The sequence below is a fragment of the Hemibagrus wyckioides genome, linkage group LG23 (assembly GCF_019097595.1).
Source record: "Hemibagrus wyckioides isolate EC202008001 linkage group LG23, SWU_Hwy_1.0, whole genome shotgun sequence".
In the NCBI taxonomy this organism is placed as follows: Eukaryota; Metazoa; Chordata; class Actinopteri; order Siluriformes; family Bagridae; genus Hemibagrus; species Hemibagrus wyckioides.
This window is the reverse complement of record NC_080732.1, coordinates 20,776,850-20,795,878: the sequence shown is the minus strand read 5'-3', so window position 1 is coordinate 20,795,878 and position 19,029 is coordinate 20,776,850. Positions and strand designations below refer to the sequence as shown.

The 19,029-nt window shown below is 41.5% G+C and overlaps 2 protein-coding genes across 6 annotated transcripts in view; both read left to right on the top strand.

The window, feature by feature from the left end:
* Positions 1–7,279, top strand: part of xrcc1 (X-ray repair complementing defective repair in Chinese hamster cells 1) — a 29,269-nt gene extending 21,990 nt beyond the window's left edge. For 2 of the 4 annotated variants that reach the window (XM_058376731.1, XM_058376730.1), the window contains exons 5-18: positions 77–235; positions 600–674; positions 794–911; positions 998–1,089; positions 1,234–1,375; positions 1,534–1,744; positions 1,853–1,969; positions 2,163–2,253; positions 3,134–3,212; positions 3,422–3,473; positions 3,617–3,765; positions 4,255–4,345; positions 4,462–4,537; positions 5,582–7,279. In XM_058376731.1, the coding sequence (XP_058232714.1) occupies positions 77–235; positions 600–674; positions 794–911; positions 998–1,089; positions 1,234–1,375; positions 1,534–1,744; positions 1,853–1,969; positions 2,163–2,253; positions 3,134–3,212; positions 3,422–3,473; positions 3,617–3,765; positions 4,255–4,345; positions 4,462–4,537; positions 5,582–5,689 (1,560 nt within the window). In that variant the 3' untranslated portion in view covers positions 5,690–7,279. The remainder of the gene's footprint in view (positions 1–76; positions 236–599; positions 675–793; positions 912–997; positions 1,090–1,233; positions 1,376–1,533; positions 1,745–1,852; positions 1,970–2,162; positions 2,254–3,133; positions 3,213–3,421; positions 3,474–3,616; positions 3,766–4,254; positions 4,346–4,461; positions 4,538–5,581) is intronic. The other 2 variants (XM_058376732.1, XM_058376729.1) reach the window with 2 other exon arrangements.
* Positions 7,280–10,108: 2,829 nt separating this feature from the next.
* LOC131344260 (transmembrane protease serine 5-like) overlaps positions 10,109–19,029 on the top strand; it is an 8,935-nt gene continuing 14 nt past the window's right edge. The window contains exons 1-8 of one of the 2 annotated variants that reach the window (XM_058376385.1): positions 10,109–10,503; positions 10,603–10,707; positions 12,035–12,169; positions 12,255–12,685; positions 12,801–12,896; positions 16,358–16,500; positions 18,299–18,454; positions 18,617–19,029. The exon at positions 18,617–19,029 is cut by the window's right edge and continues 14 nt beyond it. In XM_058376385.1, the coding sequence (XP_058232368.1) occupies positions 12,472–12,685; positions 12,801–12,896; positions 16,358–16,500; positions 18,299–18,454; positions 18,617–18,673 (666 nt within the window). In that variant the 5' untranslated portion in view covers positions 10,109–10,503; positions 10,603–10,707; positions 12,035–12,169; positions 12,255–12,471 and the 3' untranslated portion in view covers positions 18,674–19,029. Of the gene's footprint in view, positions 10,504–10,602; positions 10,708–12,027; positions 12,170–12,254; positions 12,686–12,800; positions 12,897–16,357; positions 16,501–18,298; positions 18,455–18,616 lie in introns of those variants that run through there. The other variant, XM_058376386.1, reaches the window with a different exon arrangement.

The following is a 19,029-nucleotide window of genomic DNA, read 5'->3' as shown; positions in this document are numbered from 1 at the left end:
CCCAGAGAAACTGTGGTGAAGTGGAGCATCAGTGTGTTGTGATTTCCCCTGTGTGTGTGTGTGGGTGTGTATAAAGGTGTTGTTGGTGACATCATCGTTCATGTCTCCCTCTGAGAGTCGAGGGAATGTGAACCTGAACCGTGTGAGGTTCTTTGGCCCTCAGCAGCTGGTGAAGAGCTCGAGTCAGGAGAAGTGGGACAGAGTGAAGATCGTCTGTACACAACCCTACAACAAGGTTACACACCTGTCTCTTTCTCTCTCTTTGCCGGTCTCTCTCTAACTGTTTCTCTCTGCCTGTCTCCCTCTACCTGTCTCTCTCTCTAACTGTCTTTCTCTCTGCCTGTCTCCCTCTATGCCTCTCTCTCTCTACTTGTCTCTCTCTCTCCAGGTCTCTCTCTCTCTCTGCATATATATATATATATATATATATATATATATATATATATATATATATATATATATATATATATATATATATATATATATATATATATATATATATATATACACACCTGTCTCTCTCTCTTGTCTCTGGCTCTGTCTGTTTCTCTGTGTGATTGTATTAGTGTGTTTGTGTGTGTGTGTGTGTGTGTCCACAGAGCATTGCATATGGAGTGGCGTTTATAAAGTTTCACTCTCCACCAGATAACAACGCACCTGCAGCTACACCACCTGTGAGTACACACACACACACACACACACACACACACACACACACAAAGTGTGTGTCAGGTGCAGGGGGGTATTTTTCTTCATTGAAATACTGGTTGTGGTTTGTGTTGTGTTGTGGTAGAAGTTGACTAAACTGGGTCAGTTCCGGTTGAAGGACGAGTCTCAGTCCTCTGGGTCAAACCTGCAGCCAGGGAGTCTGTTCCTGAACCGAGAGAGTAAAGACAGCTCAGGAGTGAAGTGTGAGATTATTATAACATTAAAGTCTTTCATCATGTGATTTCTCTGGGATTTAGTGTGTCATGTGTGGTCATTTATTTTTATCCAGTTTCTCCTAAAAGCACTACACTGAGTTACGCATCAGCGGCCTTACAGACAGAGCCATCAACATCAAGCTCCGCCCCCAACAGCTCACCACAGGTACCTGCCCATCATTGGCTCCGCCCCTTTATCGGCATCCATCAGTCAGCTGCCGCTAACCCTCAGCACCAGTTACGTACTTCTCATGTTTATACGCAAGTGTGTGTGTGTGTGTGTGTGTGTTCTCTCCCACCCCCACTGCAGGCTGCTGTGAAGAGAAAGTTTGAGTTCAGTAAAGAGAGACAGGATGCCCCGCCTCCCCCTGCTGCCAAGAAACACACACCTCCACTCAAACACATTACACAGAGTGCTGAACACACACACACCTCCACCAGCACAAAAACAGGTCTGTACACACACACACACACACACACAGTGTTACACAGTATTATTGATTATACTATAAATAGAGAGATGAATGGGGGATAAATGAAGAGAATGAGGAGGAAAGATCTTCAACACGGGTTGAAATAAAATGCGTTTGATAAATCTGTCCTTGTCCAGGGTCCAGTTCCCAGAAGTCCCCGGCGCAGAAGTCCTCTGTGAAGCCCCGCCCCCTGGCCTCAGAGCCAGTCCCCTTCAGCCGTATCATGGAGGGCGTAGTGTTTGTGCTGAGTGGATTTCAGAACCCGTTCCGTGGAGAACTCAGAGACAAGGCTCTGTCCATGGGGGCGCGGTACCGACCGGACTGGACCCCTGACTCCACCCACCTCATGTACAACAACAAACACACACATTCGCCTCATGTACGGCACTGGAAATAAAACAGAAAAATGGAGTGAAACCTGTGTGTGTGTGTGTGTGTGTGTGTGTGTGTGTGTAGATGCGCCTTTGCTAACACCCCTAAGTACAGTCAGGTGAAGGCAGCAGGGGGGCTGATAGTTCGGAAGGAGTGGGTGATCGACTGTCACAAGAGGAAACAGAAAATCTCCTACAAACGGTGTGTGTTCATTGTACAGATATTGTGTGTGTGTGAGTGAAAATATATTCAATATTAAAAGCTGTGTGTAATGAGTGATGAAGGTAGTCATGTCTTTTGAAGATAAATTTCTAACACACACAGGTTACTTTTATACTTGTTTCTTGTGTTATTAATGATGATTAGAAGTGATTATCGTTATAAATCTCTGCAGGTATCTGATTGATGGAGCAGAGTCGAGCTCCGAGGATGAGGCAGAGGACATGGCTTCTGAGGAGCAGACAAACGACCAGGGCAAAAAAAAAGTAATAAAATATACTGTATAATAAACATTTTATTTATCAGGCTTTTAGTTTATTTTACACCTCCAGGAATATTACTCTGAATTGTTTCTTCTATAAACTGAGAAGTAGAAATATCCCTAGATGATCCACATCTCCATGTGAACTGACATCTGAAAGTTCTGATCTTCTCTATCGTCTCTCATCTAAATGTATTTGTTTAAACTCAGAACAGTAAAATATAAAGAAGGTTTAAACTGAGGCGTCAGAGAAGTGATGTTTCTGGGAGTTGAGGTAGGTTACTGAGTTTCCAGCCACTGGACACACTACAGACCATTATGGTCATGTGACCTCAAGCTTGAGCGTGTGGAAACAGCTGGCTCTGTGTTGTACACAGCTGTTTCAGTGTTCTGATGTTCCCCTGGTGAAGACGCCCCACTTTGTCAACTGTATAGAGATCACTCATCATCTCAATCAGTCCTAACGACTTATTATACTGCTCGCTCTCTCTCTCTCTAGCTCTCATTCTCTCTCTCTCTCTCTCTCTCTCTCTCTCTCTCTCTCTCTCCTTCTATCAATCTCTCCCACTATCCTTCTCTCTCTCTTCTCCTCAGTCCCTCTTCAGCAACTCTCAACAAAATTCCATAATCTTGGAGTTGTGACTTTGTCATGGAAACACCTCAAATATGACATCTATGTCACTGTGTGTGTCTGCGTGTGTGTCTGCGTGTGTGTCTGCGTGTGTGTCTGCGTGTGTGTCTGCGCGTGTGTCCGTCTGCGTGTGTGTCCCCGTGTCCGTCCACGTGTGTGTCCCCGCATGTGTGTGTCCCCGCATGTGTGTGTCCCCGCGTGTGTGTGTCCGTGTGTGTGTGTGTCCGCGTGTGTATGAAACATGTTGTTCCAGAAGAGTCCTGAAAAGAGACAACGCACCTCCACAAAATCTGTGACGGAGGAGAGCCGAGATGTATCAACGGACGAGCGAGGTGAACTTGTGCGCTAAAACTCAGTCTTTTTTTTTATTCAGACAATAATACACACACACAGGAACACTGGAAATGATCAGGAGGCTGATTTGAACAGAACCTGAAGTTATGAGTTTGTCATAATAAATCATAAATATACTAAATGGCCACCACCCTCTAAGCCTGAAGACTCTGTGTGTGTGTGTGTGTGTGTGTGTGTGTGTTTGTAGAGCAAGATGATGATGATGGATCTGGCATGGACACTGAGGATGAGCTGAGAAGGTAAATTAACAGGATTTGTTTATGCAGCAGTTTCGACTCATCCACACAGGTTTTCTGTGATTAATTAGTCAGTGATTCTGGTAACTGCGTGGGTGGGTGTGTGTGTGTGTGTGTGTGTGTGTGTGTGTGTGTGTGCGCGTCAGAGTGGAGAAGAGGAGAGAAGAGAAGGCAGGACAGGAGAACAGAGGAAGTGGAGGAGGTCAGGAGATAGAAGATGACCCTTACGGAGGCTCAACAGATGAAAACACGGATCCAGAGGAAGAGGAAGACAAACCCATACCGGAGCTACCAGGTGTGTGTGTGTGTGTGTGCGCGCACATGCGTGTGTGTGTGTGTGTGCGCGCATGCGTGTGTGTGCGTGTGCGCGCATGCGTGTGTGTGCGTGTGCGCGCATGCGTGTGTGTGTGCGCGCGCATGCGTGTGTGTGTGCGCGCGCATGCGTGTGTGTGTGTGCGCGCGCGCATGCGTGTGTGTGTGTGCGCGCGCGCATGCGTGTGTGTGCGCGCGCGCATGCGTGTGTGTGTGTGTGTGCGCGCGCGCATGTGTGTGTGTGTGTGTGTGTGCGCGCATGCGTGTGTGTGTGTGTGCGCGCATGCGTGTGTGTGTGTGTGTGTGCGCGCATGCGTGTGTGTGTGTGTGTGTGTGTGTGCGCGCATGCGTGTGTGTGTGTGTGTGCGCGCATGCGTGTGTGTGTGTGAAGAGGAACTTAAAAGGAACATGAATGGTCCAGTCTGGGTACAACTGCAAGAGATATGTCTCTCTCTCTCTCTCTCTCTCTCAGACTTTCTGACAGGAAAGCGTTTTTATCTTTATGGGAAATTTCCAGAGGACCAGAGACGCTTGCTGCACCGTTACATCATAGCCTTTAACGGGTGAGACAGAAATAAATATATTATAATAATTATTATACAACAATAAATCATCAGGCAACACAAATTATACTGAATTAATGAGTTTCAATAAACATTTGTGTGTGTGTGTGTGTTAGCGTTGTGGAGGACTACATGAATGAGAAGGTCCAGTTTGTGATCACCAGTCAGGGATGGGACGACACCTTCGAGGACGTGAGTGTGATTATCTAAACCTGCATTGATGAGCTAAAAGATTCTGAGCTTTCACAGATCAAACACATCACACAGATTATCCCATAACAACCGTGCATGTGTTGGGTCTGTGAGAAATGGACAGGAGTCAAGGACACCTGGACAGGTGTGGGGGTGAGTCGCGGTCAGCGCTGGTGGTGTTGGGGGAACAAGGCTGCTTTGATGCAACAATATCTGACCCATCTGGAAGGGCTACTGTGTCACAGAGAGAACAAAAAACCCTTTAATGATACAGAGCTTCAGTTTGACCGATGTTTTGGTGCCAAAGACCTCAGGGTAACTTCAGAGGTCTCAGAGGGGCCAGAGGACCAAAAGTATATATACAGCTCTGGAAAAAAGAGCCCACTGCCCAATCTCCAGATGTGAACCCTATTGAAAACCTCTGGAATGTCATCAAGAGAAAGATGGATGATCACAAACCATCAAGTAAAGCTGCACTGTTTGCTTTTTTGCAGTGAGAGTGGTATAAAGTTCCCCAACAGTAATGTGAGAAACTGGTGGAGATCATGGAGCCAAAACCCATGCAGATCGGGGTTATTCCACCAAATACTGATCTCTTAATGTTATTTACACAAAGCATTAACACAATCTGTTTACAGATTATTTACATTTTGTTTTATTTGAGTTATTAAAGCTCTGTAATCCTGCATGATCTGGGGTTATTTTGATGTGATGTCATTTCCTTTAAATATACACTCTAAATAACAATAGTTATATTTTGAATTCAGGAGAAATATTGTCAGCAGTTCACAAAAAATCAAACAAAACTCTTCATCTCACCAATACATGACCCTGGAAGAAAAAAACACAAGAAACTCATTATTTTGCAGAGGGCTCTTATTTTTTTCTAGAGCTGTATATATGAGGTGATCATAATGTTTTGGCTAATCATCGTATCTATATCCATATTACAGACAGAAAAAATACAGACAAATGAACAATTTGTTTGTCTCTCTCTTTCTGTTTCTGTCTCTCTCTCTCTCTCTCTTTCTCTCTCTCTCTCAGGCTCTGATGGAGAATGAGAATCTGAGTTTTGTGAAGCCCACATGGATTTTTGCTATTAATGATAGACAGAAGATGTTACCCTACCAACCCTACACTGTAGTGCCCTGAACACACACTGTAGTGCCCTGAACACACACTGCAGTGCCCTGAACACACACTGCAGTGAGGGGGAAGGGAATCATTTTTAGAAGCATCACATTCTTCAATTTAATATCTTTGTGTTACACACACACACACGTGATGACTCCATCATCATGCACTGGTGTTTTAATAGAATGTAACATTAAATTAAACAAACATTATATGACATGGATGTGTGTGATGAAGTGTGATGAGTAATTAGTGGAGGAATGGGGGGGGTGTGTGTGTGTGTGTGTGAGTATCTGTTTCTCTCTACCTTAATGTGTCAGGGATTCTGTTTAATTTCTAAGTAATGATGTTAGAGTGTAGGTGTAATTCTCTTAGATTAATAAAGTTCATGAACACATACACTGGGTTTACGTTTCTGTGTTAATATAATTGTGTTAAGAAGTTAATATTATTTCCTTTAGTTTATTGATCTGTGATTTGCTTCAAATGAAAAGCGTGTGTGTGTGTGTGTGTGTGTGTGTGTGTGTGTGTGTGTGTGTGTGTGTGTACAAGAGAGAGATGCTTAAATGCATGTTCCTCAGCAGTAGTAAATCTAATGTCCAGCTCATTTTATTTCTGTTCCATTTCATTTTTTAATATTTGCTATGGGTCAGTGTGTTTTAATGCTCTGGGCTGGTGTTCAGGGTTCAAGCACCGCCAAGCTGCCACAGTTGGGCCCCTGATTTCTTTTCATTTTTTTTTTTGCAAAGTCTTTTTATTGGTAACAAACATGAGTCACATAATGATGAACATTACAGAATCCCATTTTGGTTTTACATGAAAAAGGAGTAAAGTAAAATAATAACAATACTACTACTAATAATAATAACAGTAATCTGACAATTAAAAAAAATAGTAAAGAGAACAAACTTTAACTGAGATTCGGTTTAGCTTAATCCGGAAGTCCAAAATGGCAATCAATGGTCAGGGTTGCAAATGTACTCCCAGTGTAGTGGACACTGTACTGAAATAACCTGACCAAAAATGACATGGTCATGGACAGAAAAAAAACATGTGACTCAGGTGACATTGTGAGTTAGAGCATCTGTCACATTTATCCTCAACATCTAAAGTTGAGCCAGTCTATATTTAGAAAAATGCACCCTGTAAATGACCGTACTGGACAAGTGCGCGCCAAGGACATGACACACGACATAAACCAATCACAACACTATCCCACCACTTGTCCCCAAGCTGAAGTCCCAGTCCCTCCTCCGAGGCAGCCTTTGTTTGGGAGGAAGTTTGATCACAAAAATCCAGAATACGTTTATAGATCTCAAAAACAGCACCTTTTTGTTGCGAATTAAAAGTAAGCAAACTTTCCCACTGTTGGAGAGGAGGAGACGAGGGAAAATTAGGAAAACATTTTCGGACAAAATGGCTAAAAAATCTAAAGAGGTGGTTGGTGTAGCCCATACAGAGATGATAAATTTGCTTATACCTTTGCTATACCACACATCAAGACCCTTAACCCTCTCTGCTCCAGGGACACTGCATCATGGCTGACCCTGCGCTCTGACCCCACAGTTGGGGTATGATATGATATCTGTGCTGTAATGTATCTGTGACAATAAAGTCGTCTTCTTAAGCAGTGCTGTCAGAGTAAAGGTGTTGAGATTTTTCAACACTCCTGTGTGTAAAGTTTCTGTACTTCTCGTGCTCCCTCGCTAAAGTACACTCTTTGCTTATGCCTTTGTTTAAAAAGTGCTTATGTGACCATCACATGCAGTGTTACTGATTGTTCTGGACTAAACACAAAGTCACCAAGCAATACTGTGTGTGTTGAAATTTTCTTCAGCACAAGCATTTGCACTTCATTAGAATTTAGAGCCCATAAAAAAGTGACATTTTCAGTAAGTGCAGTCTTTAGGGTCACAAAAGCCACGGTCATCTCATGGCAAAGTTTACACTAGCCATCGTTCAGCACCAGTGAGGGATTACAGAATATTGGGTATGATTAAGTAATAGTTAAAGACAATCAATGTAGAATTATGTGTAAAGTGCAGGCAGGGACTCCGGCAAGACTAGATATGACATCATAACTAAAAGGGAGAGCCAGAAGGTCACAGACATGAAGGCTTCCCGGGACATAAAGTGTCCAACCACTTCACAGTCAGTGACCTGAGTGACCATGTGAGGGTGGTAAGATGACAGCATCCAAACATCCCAGTCACCAAACACTCTATGACCATGAACCTTCAGATCTGCTCCTTTACCTAAGAAAAACTAACAACAACAAAAAACTCAAACACTGAGACTGTGGACGGTCCATAACTAGGGTCTTTGTAAGGGCTTTGACCCCATTGAGCATGTACATGATCCACACATCCACATACACTGACCTGCACTCATGAATATTTTAGTGTGTGAGGCACAGCTCTCTGTTACACACACACACAGAGCTCTGTTACACACACACACACAGAGCTCTGTTACACACACACACACAGAGCTCTGTTACACACACACACAGAGCTCTGTTACACATACACACACAGAGCTCTGTTACACACACACACAGAGCTCTGTTACACACACACACAGAGCTCTGTTACACATACACACACAGAGCTCTGTTACACACACACACAGAGCTCTGTTACACATACACAGAAGACATGGAGACAGATAAGATGAGGCAAGGGGGGTGGAAGGATATCTAGAAGAGAGAGAGAGAGAGAACAGAAGAACTTTGAGTAAAGTGTGATAACCCTGGGAGTGAGACAGCTGGTATGTTATTTGTCTTTGAGTTGTTTTTTTATCTTCAAGGTGCATTTCAAAGGATTTTATAAAAAAACTCACAGACTCAACAGGGAATCTTCTCAGAAGAACACACACACACACACACACACACACACACACATCCCTGTGCGGTGCAGAGCTCTTCGTGATGCTGCAGGTAAACTCACCTTGAATTCAATTCAAATTCATTTTCAGTTTAAATTTCAGAACATTTTTCAGCCTGCTTGTTTTCAGTTAATTGCTGGAAATCTTCACAACTTATTTATTTATTTATTTATTAAAAACAGATGTGAGAACATAGCTTTTGTGTACAATAAGACACAGAAAGTTTGTTCTGTGACTGTAAGCTTACTGAAGTATAAAATGACTGATTTATTGTTGTCTCTGTACAATTCAATTCAGTTCAATTCAATTTTATTTGTATAGCGCTTTTAACAAAGAGCATTGTCTCAAAGCAGCTTTACATGAGAAACGACATAAGAAAACAACAAACATATAAACAGACAGACAGACAGACAGACAGACAGTCCTAGATGTTATCCCAAGTGAGCAAGCCTGAGGTGACTGAGGCGACTGTGGCAAGGAAAAACTCCCTTAGATGGTATGAGGAAGAAACCTTGAGAGGAACCAAACTCAAAAGGGAACCCATCCTCATTTGGGTGACAACTCACTCATTCATCTCACAGTGTGTGGACTGCATTTACACACACACACACACACACACACACACAAACACTGCTTTACTGTAGAGCTCTGTTACCTGCCTTAGCATCCACTCAAAGTATGTTTTGCTGTGAAACCCTCATGTTTTTGGTGCCTAAAATATTTACTAATAAGAATTAAAAAATAATCACAGTCACAAATGTGGTGTTGTAGAAGGCTGTAGAAGTTTAAAACTATCAACATTTAGGGCTTAAACATTTTGAAATTATTTTTTGTGAAGGAGGTAACCGAGTCACACAACAGGAAACCACTACTATATAAGGGTTCACATACTGAGTATGCTGGGTCAATAGGGACAGAATTAACACAAACACTGTACAAATTTATTAATTTAATTACAAAATCATCAATTAATCACTGTGTGTGTGTTTGTGTGTGTGTGTGTGTGTGTGTGTGATTACTTTTAACTAGAATGAAATGAAACTCAAATGAAATGTAAGTCTGTGAATATTATAAAAATCTATTTATATTATTTATAAAAATATAAAATTAGATTAAAAGATTAAATAGATGAATGAACATTACAAATAAAAATTTAATGGTGATGCAGGTATTTAAATAATATTTAAAATTGTATCTACATTTTTTTAAACTCTTTATATTTCTATTGAATTCTGTTGAACATAAATGCATATAAATGATTTCTTTCTTCAGATTAAAGCCACGCCCCCAAATCAGCTCCTCCTTCAAATGTATCTGTATCTGTATCTGTATCTGTACTTATAACCTCACCTTCAATATATCTGTACTTATAACCTCACCTTCACCAACAGGAAAACCTCCATCCATGGCTTTAAATACAGCTCAGCTCAGCTTTACCCCTTCTACAAACGCCTCCAATTTAGCTCCAGACACATCCCCACCTCCTCACACATCCCCACCCCCTTACAAACCACCTCACTCATCACCAACACCCCCTCAAACATCCCCACCCTCTCACACAGCCCAACCTCCTCACGCAGCCTCACCTCCTCAAACATCCCCACCCTCTCACACAGCCCCACCTCCTCAGACAGCCTCACCTCCTCACACATCTCCACCCCCTCACAAAGCTCTAACACTTCCGTCTACTCTGTCATTAAACCCCACCTGCCAGAATTCCTTTGCCACAATGCCACTGCCCCTCCCACTTCCCCCTGAAAGCCCTGCCCTCATGCCCAACCCCACTTCTATCCTCAATTCTCCAACCACCTCCACCTCTCAGTATGCTCTAGACACACTTCAGCTTCACTTGCTTGGTGAATCCCTCCATCCTCAGCAGATGACCTTTGACCTTGACCCAGTAGGTGGTGCTGATCTGTGTAAAGGAGCTGCTGATGGAGAGTCAGGTACTTTCCCTAATCACTGTTACCTGAGTTTACAAACAGAAAGCAATAACTGGATGAGTAATAGATAAATAAATAGGAGTCTATTGTTTTCCTGTCCAGCTGTGTGTGTGTTTAGACTGTGGCCTGCGTGTCCATCTCGCTTGGCATTAATTACAGCTCTGATTGCATTCTTCATCATCGTCAGCATCATCATCATTGTTACAGGTAAACACATTATTTAAGAATTATAATCACATTCTCTATTTCAGAAATTCCATATTCAGTACAGTATGTGGTGTATTAGCATTACAATCACAACATATTGATTGTTATACAGTTGATATTTAGAATTATTTACACCGACCAGCCATAACATTATGACCAACTGCCTAATATTGTGTTGGTCCCACTTTTGCTGCCAAAACAGCCCTGACCCATCAAGGCATGGACTCCACTAGATCCCGGAAGGTGTGCTGAGATGTTAGCAGCAGATCCTTTAAGTCCTGTAAGTTGTGAGGTCTGACCTTCATGGATGGGACTTGTTTGTCCAGAACATCCCACAGATGCTGGATTGGATTGAGATCTGGGGGATTTGGAGGTGGAGTCAACACCTCAAACTGGATATTGTGGTCATCAAACCATTCCTGAACCATTTCTGCTTTGTGTCACGGTGCATTATCCTGCTGAAAGAGGCCACAGCCATCAGGGAATACCGTTTCCATGAAAGGGTGTAGATGGTCTGCAACAATGCTTAGGTAGGTGGTACGTGTCAAAGGAACATCCACATGGATGGCAGAACCCCAGGTTTCCCAGCAGAACACTGACCAAAGCTGGACACTGCCTCCACCGCCTCACCTTCTTCCCATAGTGCATCCTGGTGCTATGTGTTGTTGATCCACGTGATGTAAAAGAAAACGTGATTCATCAGACCAGGCCACCTTCTCCCATTGCTCCATGGTCCAGTTCTGATGCTCATGTGCCCATTGTTGGTGCTTTCTGGGTTGCACAGGAGTCAGCATGGGCACCCTGACTGGTCTGCAGCTATGCGGTCCCAAACGTCCTGACACGTTCTGACCCCTTTTTATCAGAACCAGCATTAACTTCTTCAGCAGTTTGAGCAACAGTAGCTCGTCTGTTGGATCGGATCACACGGGCCAGCCTTCTCTCCCCACGTGCATCAATGAGCCTTGACCGCCCATGACCCTGTCTCCGGTTCACCACTGTTCCTTCCTGATAGATACTGACCACTGCAGACCGGGAACACCCCACAAGAGCTGCAGTTTTGGAGATGCTATGCTATGGTCTAGCCATCACAATTTGGTCCTTTTGGTCAAACTCGCTCAAATCCTTACACTTGTCCATTTTTCCTGCTTCTAACATCAACTTTGAGCCAAAATGTTATGTATATACAATAATGTTATGGCTGATCTGTATATATGTATATATATATGAACAAAAATAAACATTGCCTTCGTATTAATGATTAATAATAACTGTAAGAGGAACAATGATCTGGGACTGAGCTGATATCTAGTCTTTCTGTCCCTGTTAGTGAGGTTTGTGTCTTTCCCGACAAAAATGAGAAACAACAGTAGCTCCTGTGACAGAAAGTGGAACTGCAGCCTGATGCCAGTGCCTTCATACTTACCTGAACTTCCTGTTAATCAAACATTGACCACTTCCTCAGGTAGTGTACACTTCATTCTCAACACTAAAGCACAATTTATATAAAAGAGAGAGTGAACAATGTTTGTGTATGTGTGTTTTCCCAGACTGCACTGGTCCAGTGGAGGTTTTGGAGCGGATCGTGGGCGGGAGTGTGGCCCGGCATGGCCAATGGGCATGGCAGGCCAGCCTGCAGTGGAGAGGCCAGCACATGTGTGGGGGGGCAATAATTACCCCAAACTGGGTCATAACTGCTGCTCACTGCTTCACTGAGTAACACACACACACACACACACACACATATATAAATATATATATATATATATGACTCAATCCCATAATGTTTCTGTCTCTCTGAGGTATGAACTAACGCTGGAAGCTGATTGGCAGGTTGTGGTCAATACAGTCATGGTGTCTGATTTGTCACACGGTCAGCGCTACAACACACTGCGCATACTAACACACCCCAAATACTCAAAAGAAACCAATGACTACGACCTTGGCCTGCTGCTCACACACACTGCCATGAGGATGGGGGGTGAGCTGTGTGTGTGTGTGTCTGTTTAACATTGTGATGTCAAGTGTTTTCATCTTCATCTTGTCATTAGCTTAGCGTTTTGACAGTGTGTGTGTGTGTGTGTGTGTGTGTATAGACAGTGTGCGACCTGTGTGTTTGCCAGTTGTTCCTCAATCATTCCCTGTCGGCTTGTCCTGCTGGGTCACAGGGTGGGGCTCCACCCATGAAGGAGGTACAAATACTACACACTGTACACTATACACTACATACTGTACACTAGACACTATACAATACACACTGTACACTACACACTATACACTACACACTGTACACTATACACTGCACACTACACACTGCACACTGTACACTGTACACTATACACTATACACTACACACTATACACTACACACTGTACACTATACACTGCACACTACACACTGCACACTGTACACTGTACACTATACACTATACACTACACACTATACACTACACACTGTACACTATACACTACATACTGTACACTACACACTATACACTACACACTGTACACTACACACTGTACACTGTACACTATACACTATACACTACACACTATACACTATACACTATACACTATGCACTACACACTATACACTACACACTGTACACTGTACACTGTACACTATACACTATACACTACACACTGTACACTATACACTATACACTACACACTATACACTATACACTACACACTGTACACTATACACTATACACTACACACTATACACTATACACTATACACTACACACTGTACACTACACACTATACACTATACACTACACACTATACACTATACACTATACACTGTACACTATACACTATACACTTTACAGTACACACTATACACTATACACTACACACTGTACACTACACACTATACACTACACACTGTACACTATACACTGTACACTATACACTACACACTTTACAGTACACACCACACACTGTACACTATACACTATACACTACACACTGTACACTATACACTATACACTACACACTGTACACTACACACTATACACTACACACTGTACACTACACACTATACACTATACACTACACACTATACACTACACACTGTACACTACACACTATACACTACACACTGTACACTATACACTATACACTATACACTTTACAGTACACACTGTTCACTACACACTGTACACTATACACTACACACTGTACACTATACACTGTACACTATACACCACACACTGTACACTATACACTATACACTACACACTGTACACTATACACTATACACTATACACTGTACACTACACACTATACACTACACACTATACACTACACACTATACACTACACACTGTACACTACACACTATACACTACACACTGTACACTACACACTATACACTATACACTACACACTATACACTACACACTATACACTACACACTGTACACTATACACTATACACTACACACTGTACACTATACACTATACACTATACACTACACACTGTACACTACACACTATACACTATACACTATACACTACACACTGTACACTATACACTATACACTATACACTACACACTGTACACTACACACTATACACTATACACTATACACTACACACTGTACACTATACACTATACACTACACACTGTACAGTACACACTATACACTACACACTATACACTATACACTATACACTACACACTATACACTGTACACTATACACTATACACTTTACAGTACACACTATACACTATACACTACACACTGTACACTACACACTATACACTATACACTACACACTGTACACTACACACTATACACTATACACTACACACTGTACACTACACACTGTACACTATACACTACACACTGTACACTACACACTGTACACTACACACTATACACTATACACTACACACTGTACACTATACACTACACACTGTACACTATACACTATACACTACACACTATACACTACACACTATACACTACACACTGTACACTATACACTATACACTACACACTATACACTATACACTACACACTGTACACTACACACTATACACTATACACTACACACTGTACACTACACACTGTACACTATACACTACACACTGTACACTATACACTACACACTGTACACTACACACTATACACTATACACTATACACTACACACTGTACACTACACACTATACACTATACACTATACACTACACACTGTACACTATACACTATACACTACACACTACACACTACACACTGTACACTATACACTATACACTACACACTGTACACTACACACTATACACTACACACTGTACACTATACACTATACACTATACACTACACACTGTACACTATACACTACACACTGTACACTACACACTATACACTATACACTACACACTGTACACTACACACTATACACTATACACTATACACTACACACTGTACACTATACACTATACACTATACACTACACACTATACACTATACACTACACACTGTACACTACACACTATACACTACACACTACACACTGTACACTATACACTATACACTACACACTGTACACTATACACTACACACTGTACACTACACACTATACACTACACACTGTACACTATACACTACACACTGTACACTACACACTATACACTACACACTGTACACTATACACTATACACTATACACTACACACTGTACACTATACACTATACACTATACACTACACACTGTACACTATACACTATACACTACACACTACACACTGTACACTATACACTATACACTACACACTGTACACTACACACTATACACTACACACTGTACACTACACACTATACACTACACACTGTACACTATACACTATACACTATACACTACACACTACACACTGTACACTACACACTGTACACTACACACTGTACACTACACACTATACACTACACACTGTACACTATACACTATACACTACACACTGTACACTGTACACTATACACTATACACTATACACTACACACTGTACACTATACACTACACACTACACACTGTACACTATACACTATACACTACACACTGTACACTACACACTATACACTACACACTGTACACTACACACTATACACTACACACTGTACACTACACACTATACACTACACACTGTACACTATACACTATACACTACACACTGTACACTACACACTATACACTACACACTATACACTATACACTATACACTACACACTGTACACTACACACTATACACTACACACTATACACTATACACTACACACTGTACACTATACACTACACACTATACACTACACACTGTACACTATACACTACACACTATACACTATACACTATACACTACACACTGTACACTACACACTATACACTATACACTTTACAGTACACACTACACACTGTACACTATACACTATACACTATACACTGTACACTATACACTATACACTGTACACTATACACTATACACTTTACAGTACACACTACACACTACACACTATACACTATACACTACACACTACACACTGTACACTACACTCTAGACATTGTACATTGTATGCTACATATTATATACTCTGTGTGTGTGTGTGTGTGTGTGTGTGTGTGTGTGTGTGTGTGTGTGTGTGTGTGTGTGCAGGCTCAGTGTCGGCTCAGCTCAGACAGGCACAGGTTCAAATTATTAATCAGACAGTGTGCTCTCGTTCCTCAGTCTATGGTTCCTACATCACTCCCAGAATGCTTTGCGCTGGGGACATGAAGGGCGGAGTCGATGCCTGCCAGGTAATTAGGTGTCCTAGCCCACTACTAAGTTGACTAAGTGTCCTTCATCATGCTTGTTATTTACCATTTTATATTTCAGTTCACTTTTATTTATTTAGACCTTTTAACAGTGGACATTATTACACAGTAGTTTTACAGAAATCAGTAAATTCAGGATGAAAATTTAACAGAAGCATTTTCATTAGTGACCTCAGCCCTTTGAACCCCAGTGTTATTAAACTGAAGGTACTGATATCCCAGTCAGCACATTATATCTGAAAGACATCTGGAAATGATACAGATGTCTGGAATAAATGTCCTATTTGAAGCGTCTTATTTGGGTGATATCAAGGCACAAGAGCTCACCTGCACCAGTGGAATCAGCTAACCCAATGAAATACAGTATACCTGAGACTGAGTGGCGAGGGTCAACAACCCAAGTGACCATGGACAAAATTAAGTTGCTGTTTAATATGATTTCCCTTTTATATATTCAATGCCTTCAAATGTGTTTTATGTTAGATTTTTGATAACGTCTTTCAATAATTGTTTATCTTATTTATCTTAGCAAGCTAGTGTTAACTAACCAATCCCATTGCTAGTTAGTCCATCTGGCTGAATCTCATCATTTTCTTGCCGCACCCTTCTGAACATCACCCTTCTGCTGGAGGATCAAAAGCTAGACTTCATTCATTTGGTAGAAGAGAAGTGTGTGTCTTTTTTTCCACTGTCCGGTGTGTTTAGATGGACAGGGTGTGGCCTGGAATATCTGGAGTGTTATTGGCTGTAAATCAGTTGATCACTTTAATATGCCATCACTCTGACTTCCTGTTTGAAAAGGAAATTCATTAACATGCAGAATCACATGAGGATTTCACATGTTCATCTTTACATCATATCATTTACTCATCATTCCAAATGTTCACCACAAAGGGAGCCTACAGAGTGCTCAGTGTGTAGTGTGTATCCTACAGAGTGTTCAGTGTGTAGTGTGTATCCTACAGAGTGCTCAGTGTGTAGTGTGTATCCTACAGAGTGCTCAGTGTGTAGTGTGTATCCTACAGAGTGTTCAGTGTGTAGTGTGTATCCTACAGAGTGTTCAGTGTGTAGTGTGTATCCTACAGAGTGCTCAGTGTGTAGTGTGTATCCTACAGAGTGTTCAGTGTGTAGTGTGTATCCTACAGAGTGTTCAGTGTGTAGTGTGTATCCTACAGAGTGTTCAGTGTGTAGTGTGTATCCTACAGAGTGCTCAGTGTGTAGTGTGTATCCTACAGAGTGCTCAGTGTGTAGTGTGTATCCTACAGAGTGCTCAGTGTGTAGTGTGTATCCTACAGAGTGTTCAGTGTGTAGTGTGTATCCTACAGAGTGCTCAGTGTATAGTGTGTATCCTACAGAGTGCTCAGTGTGTAGTGTGTATCCTACAGAGTGCTCAGTGTGTAGTGTGTATCCTACAGAGTGCTCAGTGTGTAGTGTGTACGTGTGTGTGTGTGTACTTGGGAGAACAAGACTGATGACATGAAATCTCACTCTAACCCTCAGGCTGTATATGTAGTGAGTTTTTTCAATGCCTCTCAGTTAAACACTTCCTTATTTTCTGATTTTATTTATTTATTTATTTATTTAGAACACTGATAGCAGTAATTAGAAAAGCTAGCAAGCTCACTGTAACACTAGCCAGTTTATTTAATAGCAAGATAAAACATACTATCTATCTTGTTCCCTTTTTTTGAATTTCAAAAATGAATTTTATTCATTGATGAGAATGGTAACTAATATACACTTGTGTATATTATGATATTTTGTGTGTGTGTGTCTGCAGGGGGACAGTGGGGGGCCCCTGGTATGTGAGATGGCTGATGGGGATTGGCGGCTGGCTGGTGTGGTCAGTTGGGGTGATGGATGTGCACGGCCAAATAAACCTGGAGTTTATGCACGAGTGACATCACTACTGCAGTGGATTAAACAACACACACAGGTACACACACTCAAACACATACTATCTGTCTATCTGTCTATACTGTATACACTCCTGATCAGATATATATACAGTATATATGTGTGTGTGTGTGTGTGTGTGTGTGTGTGTGTGTGTGTGTGTGTCTATTTATATATCTGATTGTTATGTTTGGTGTTTCAGGAAGGGGAGGCAAGTGGATCAGCAGGCAGCACAGTGATGCCTTATACATCTCTATAACAGTTGAAATGTTGTATTAATGAGTTATAAACATATCATTAGCTTTAATATGTTGTGTTTGGAGGAACTGTGGGAATGTCCTGTCCTGAACACTAGCACAGGCTAAATGATGTTTTGATATCCTTTTCTTTTATGTAGAATAATTCATTATTTGCTTATTGACTGATTAATCACATAACCTTTTTGAGATATCTCAGGTGTGTTTGATGTATGAGGTATGACCCATTATTAAATATACTTTTATTAGAGTATTATAAATCACACAGTGTTATTCACACAAAACTGTGTGTGTGTTTTAGTGTAGTAACAGTAGTTTCAGTTTAATTATTTCTAGAATTTTCGGTAGCCTATGTGTT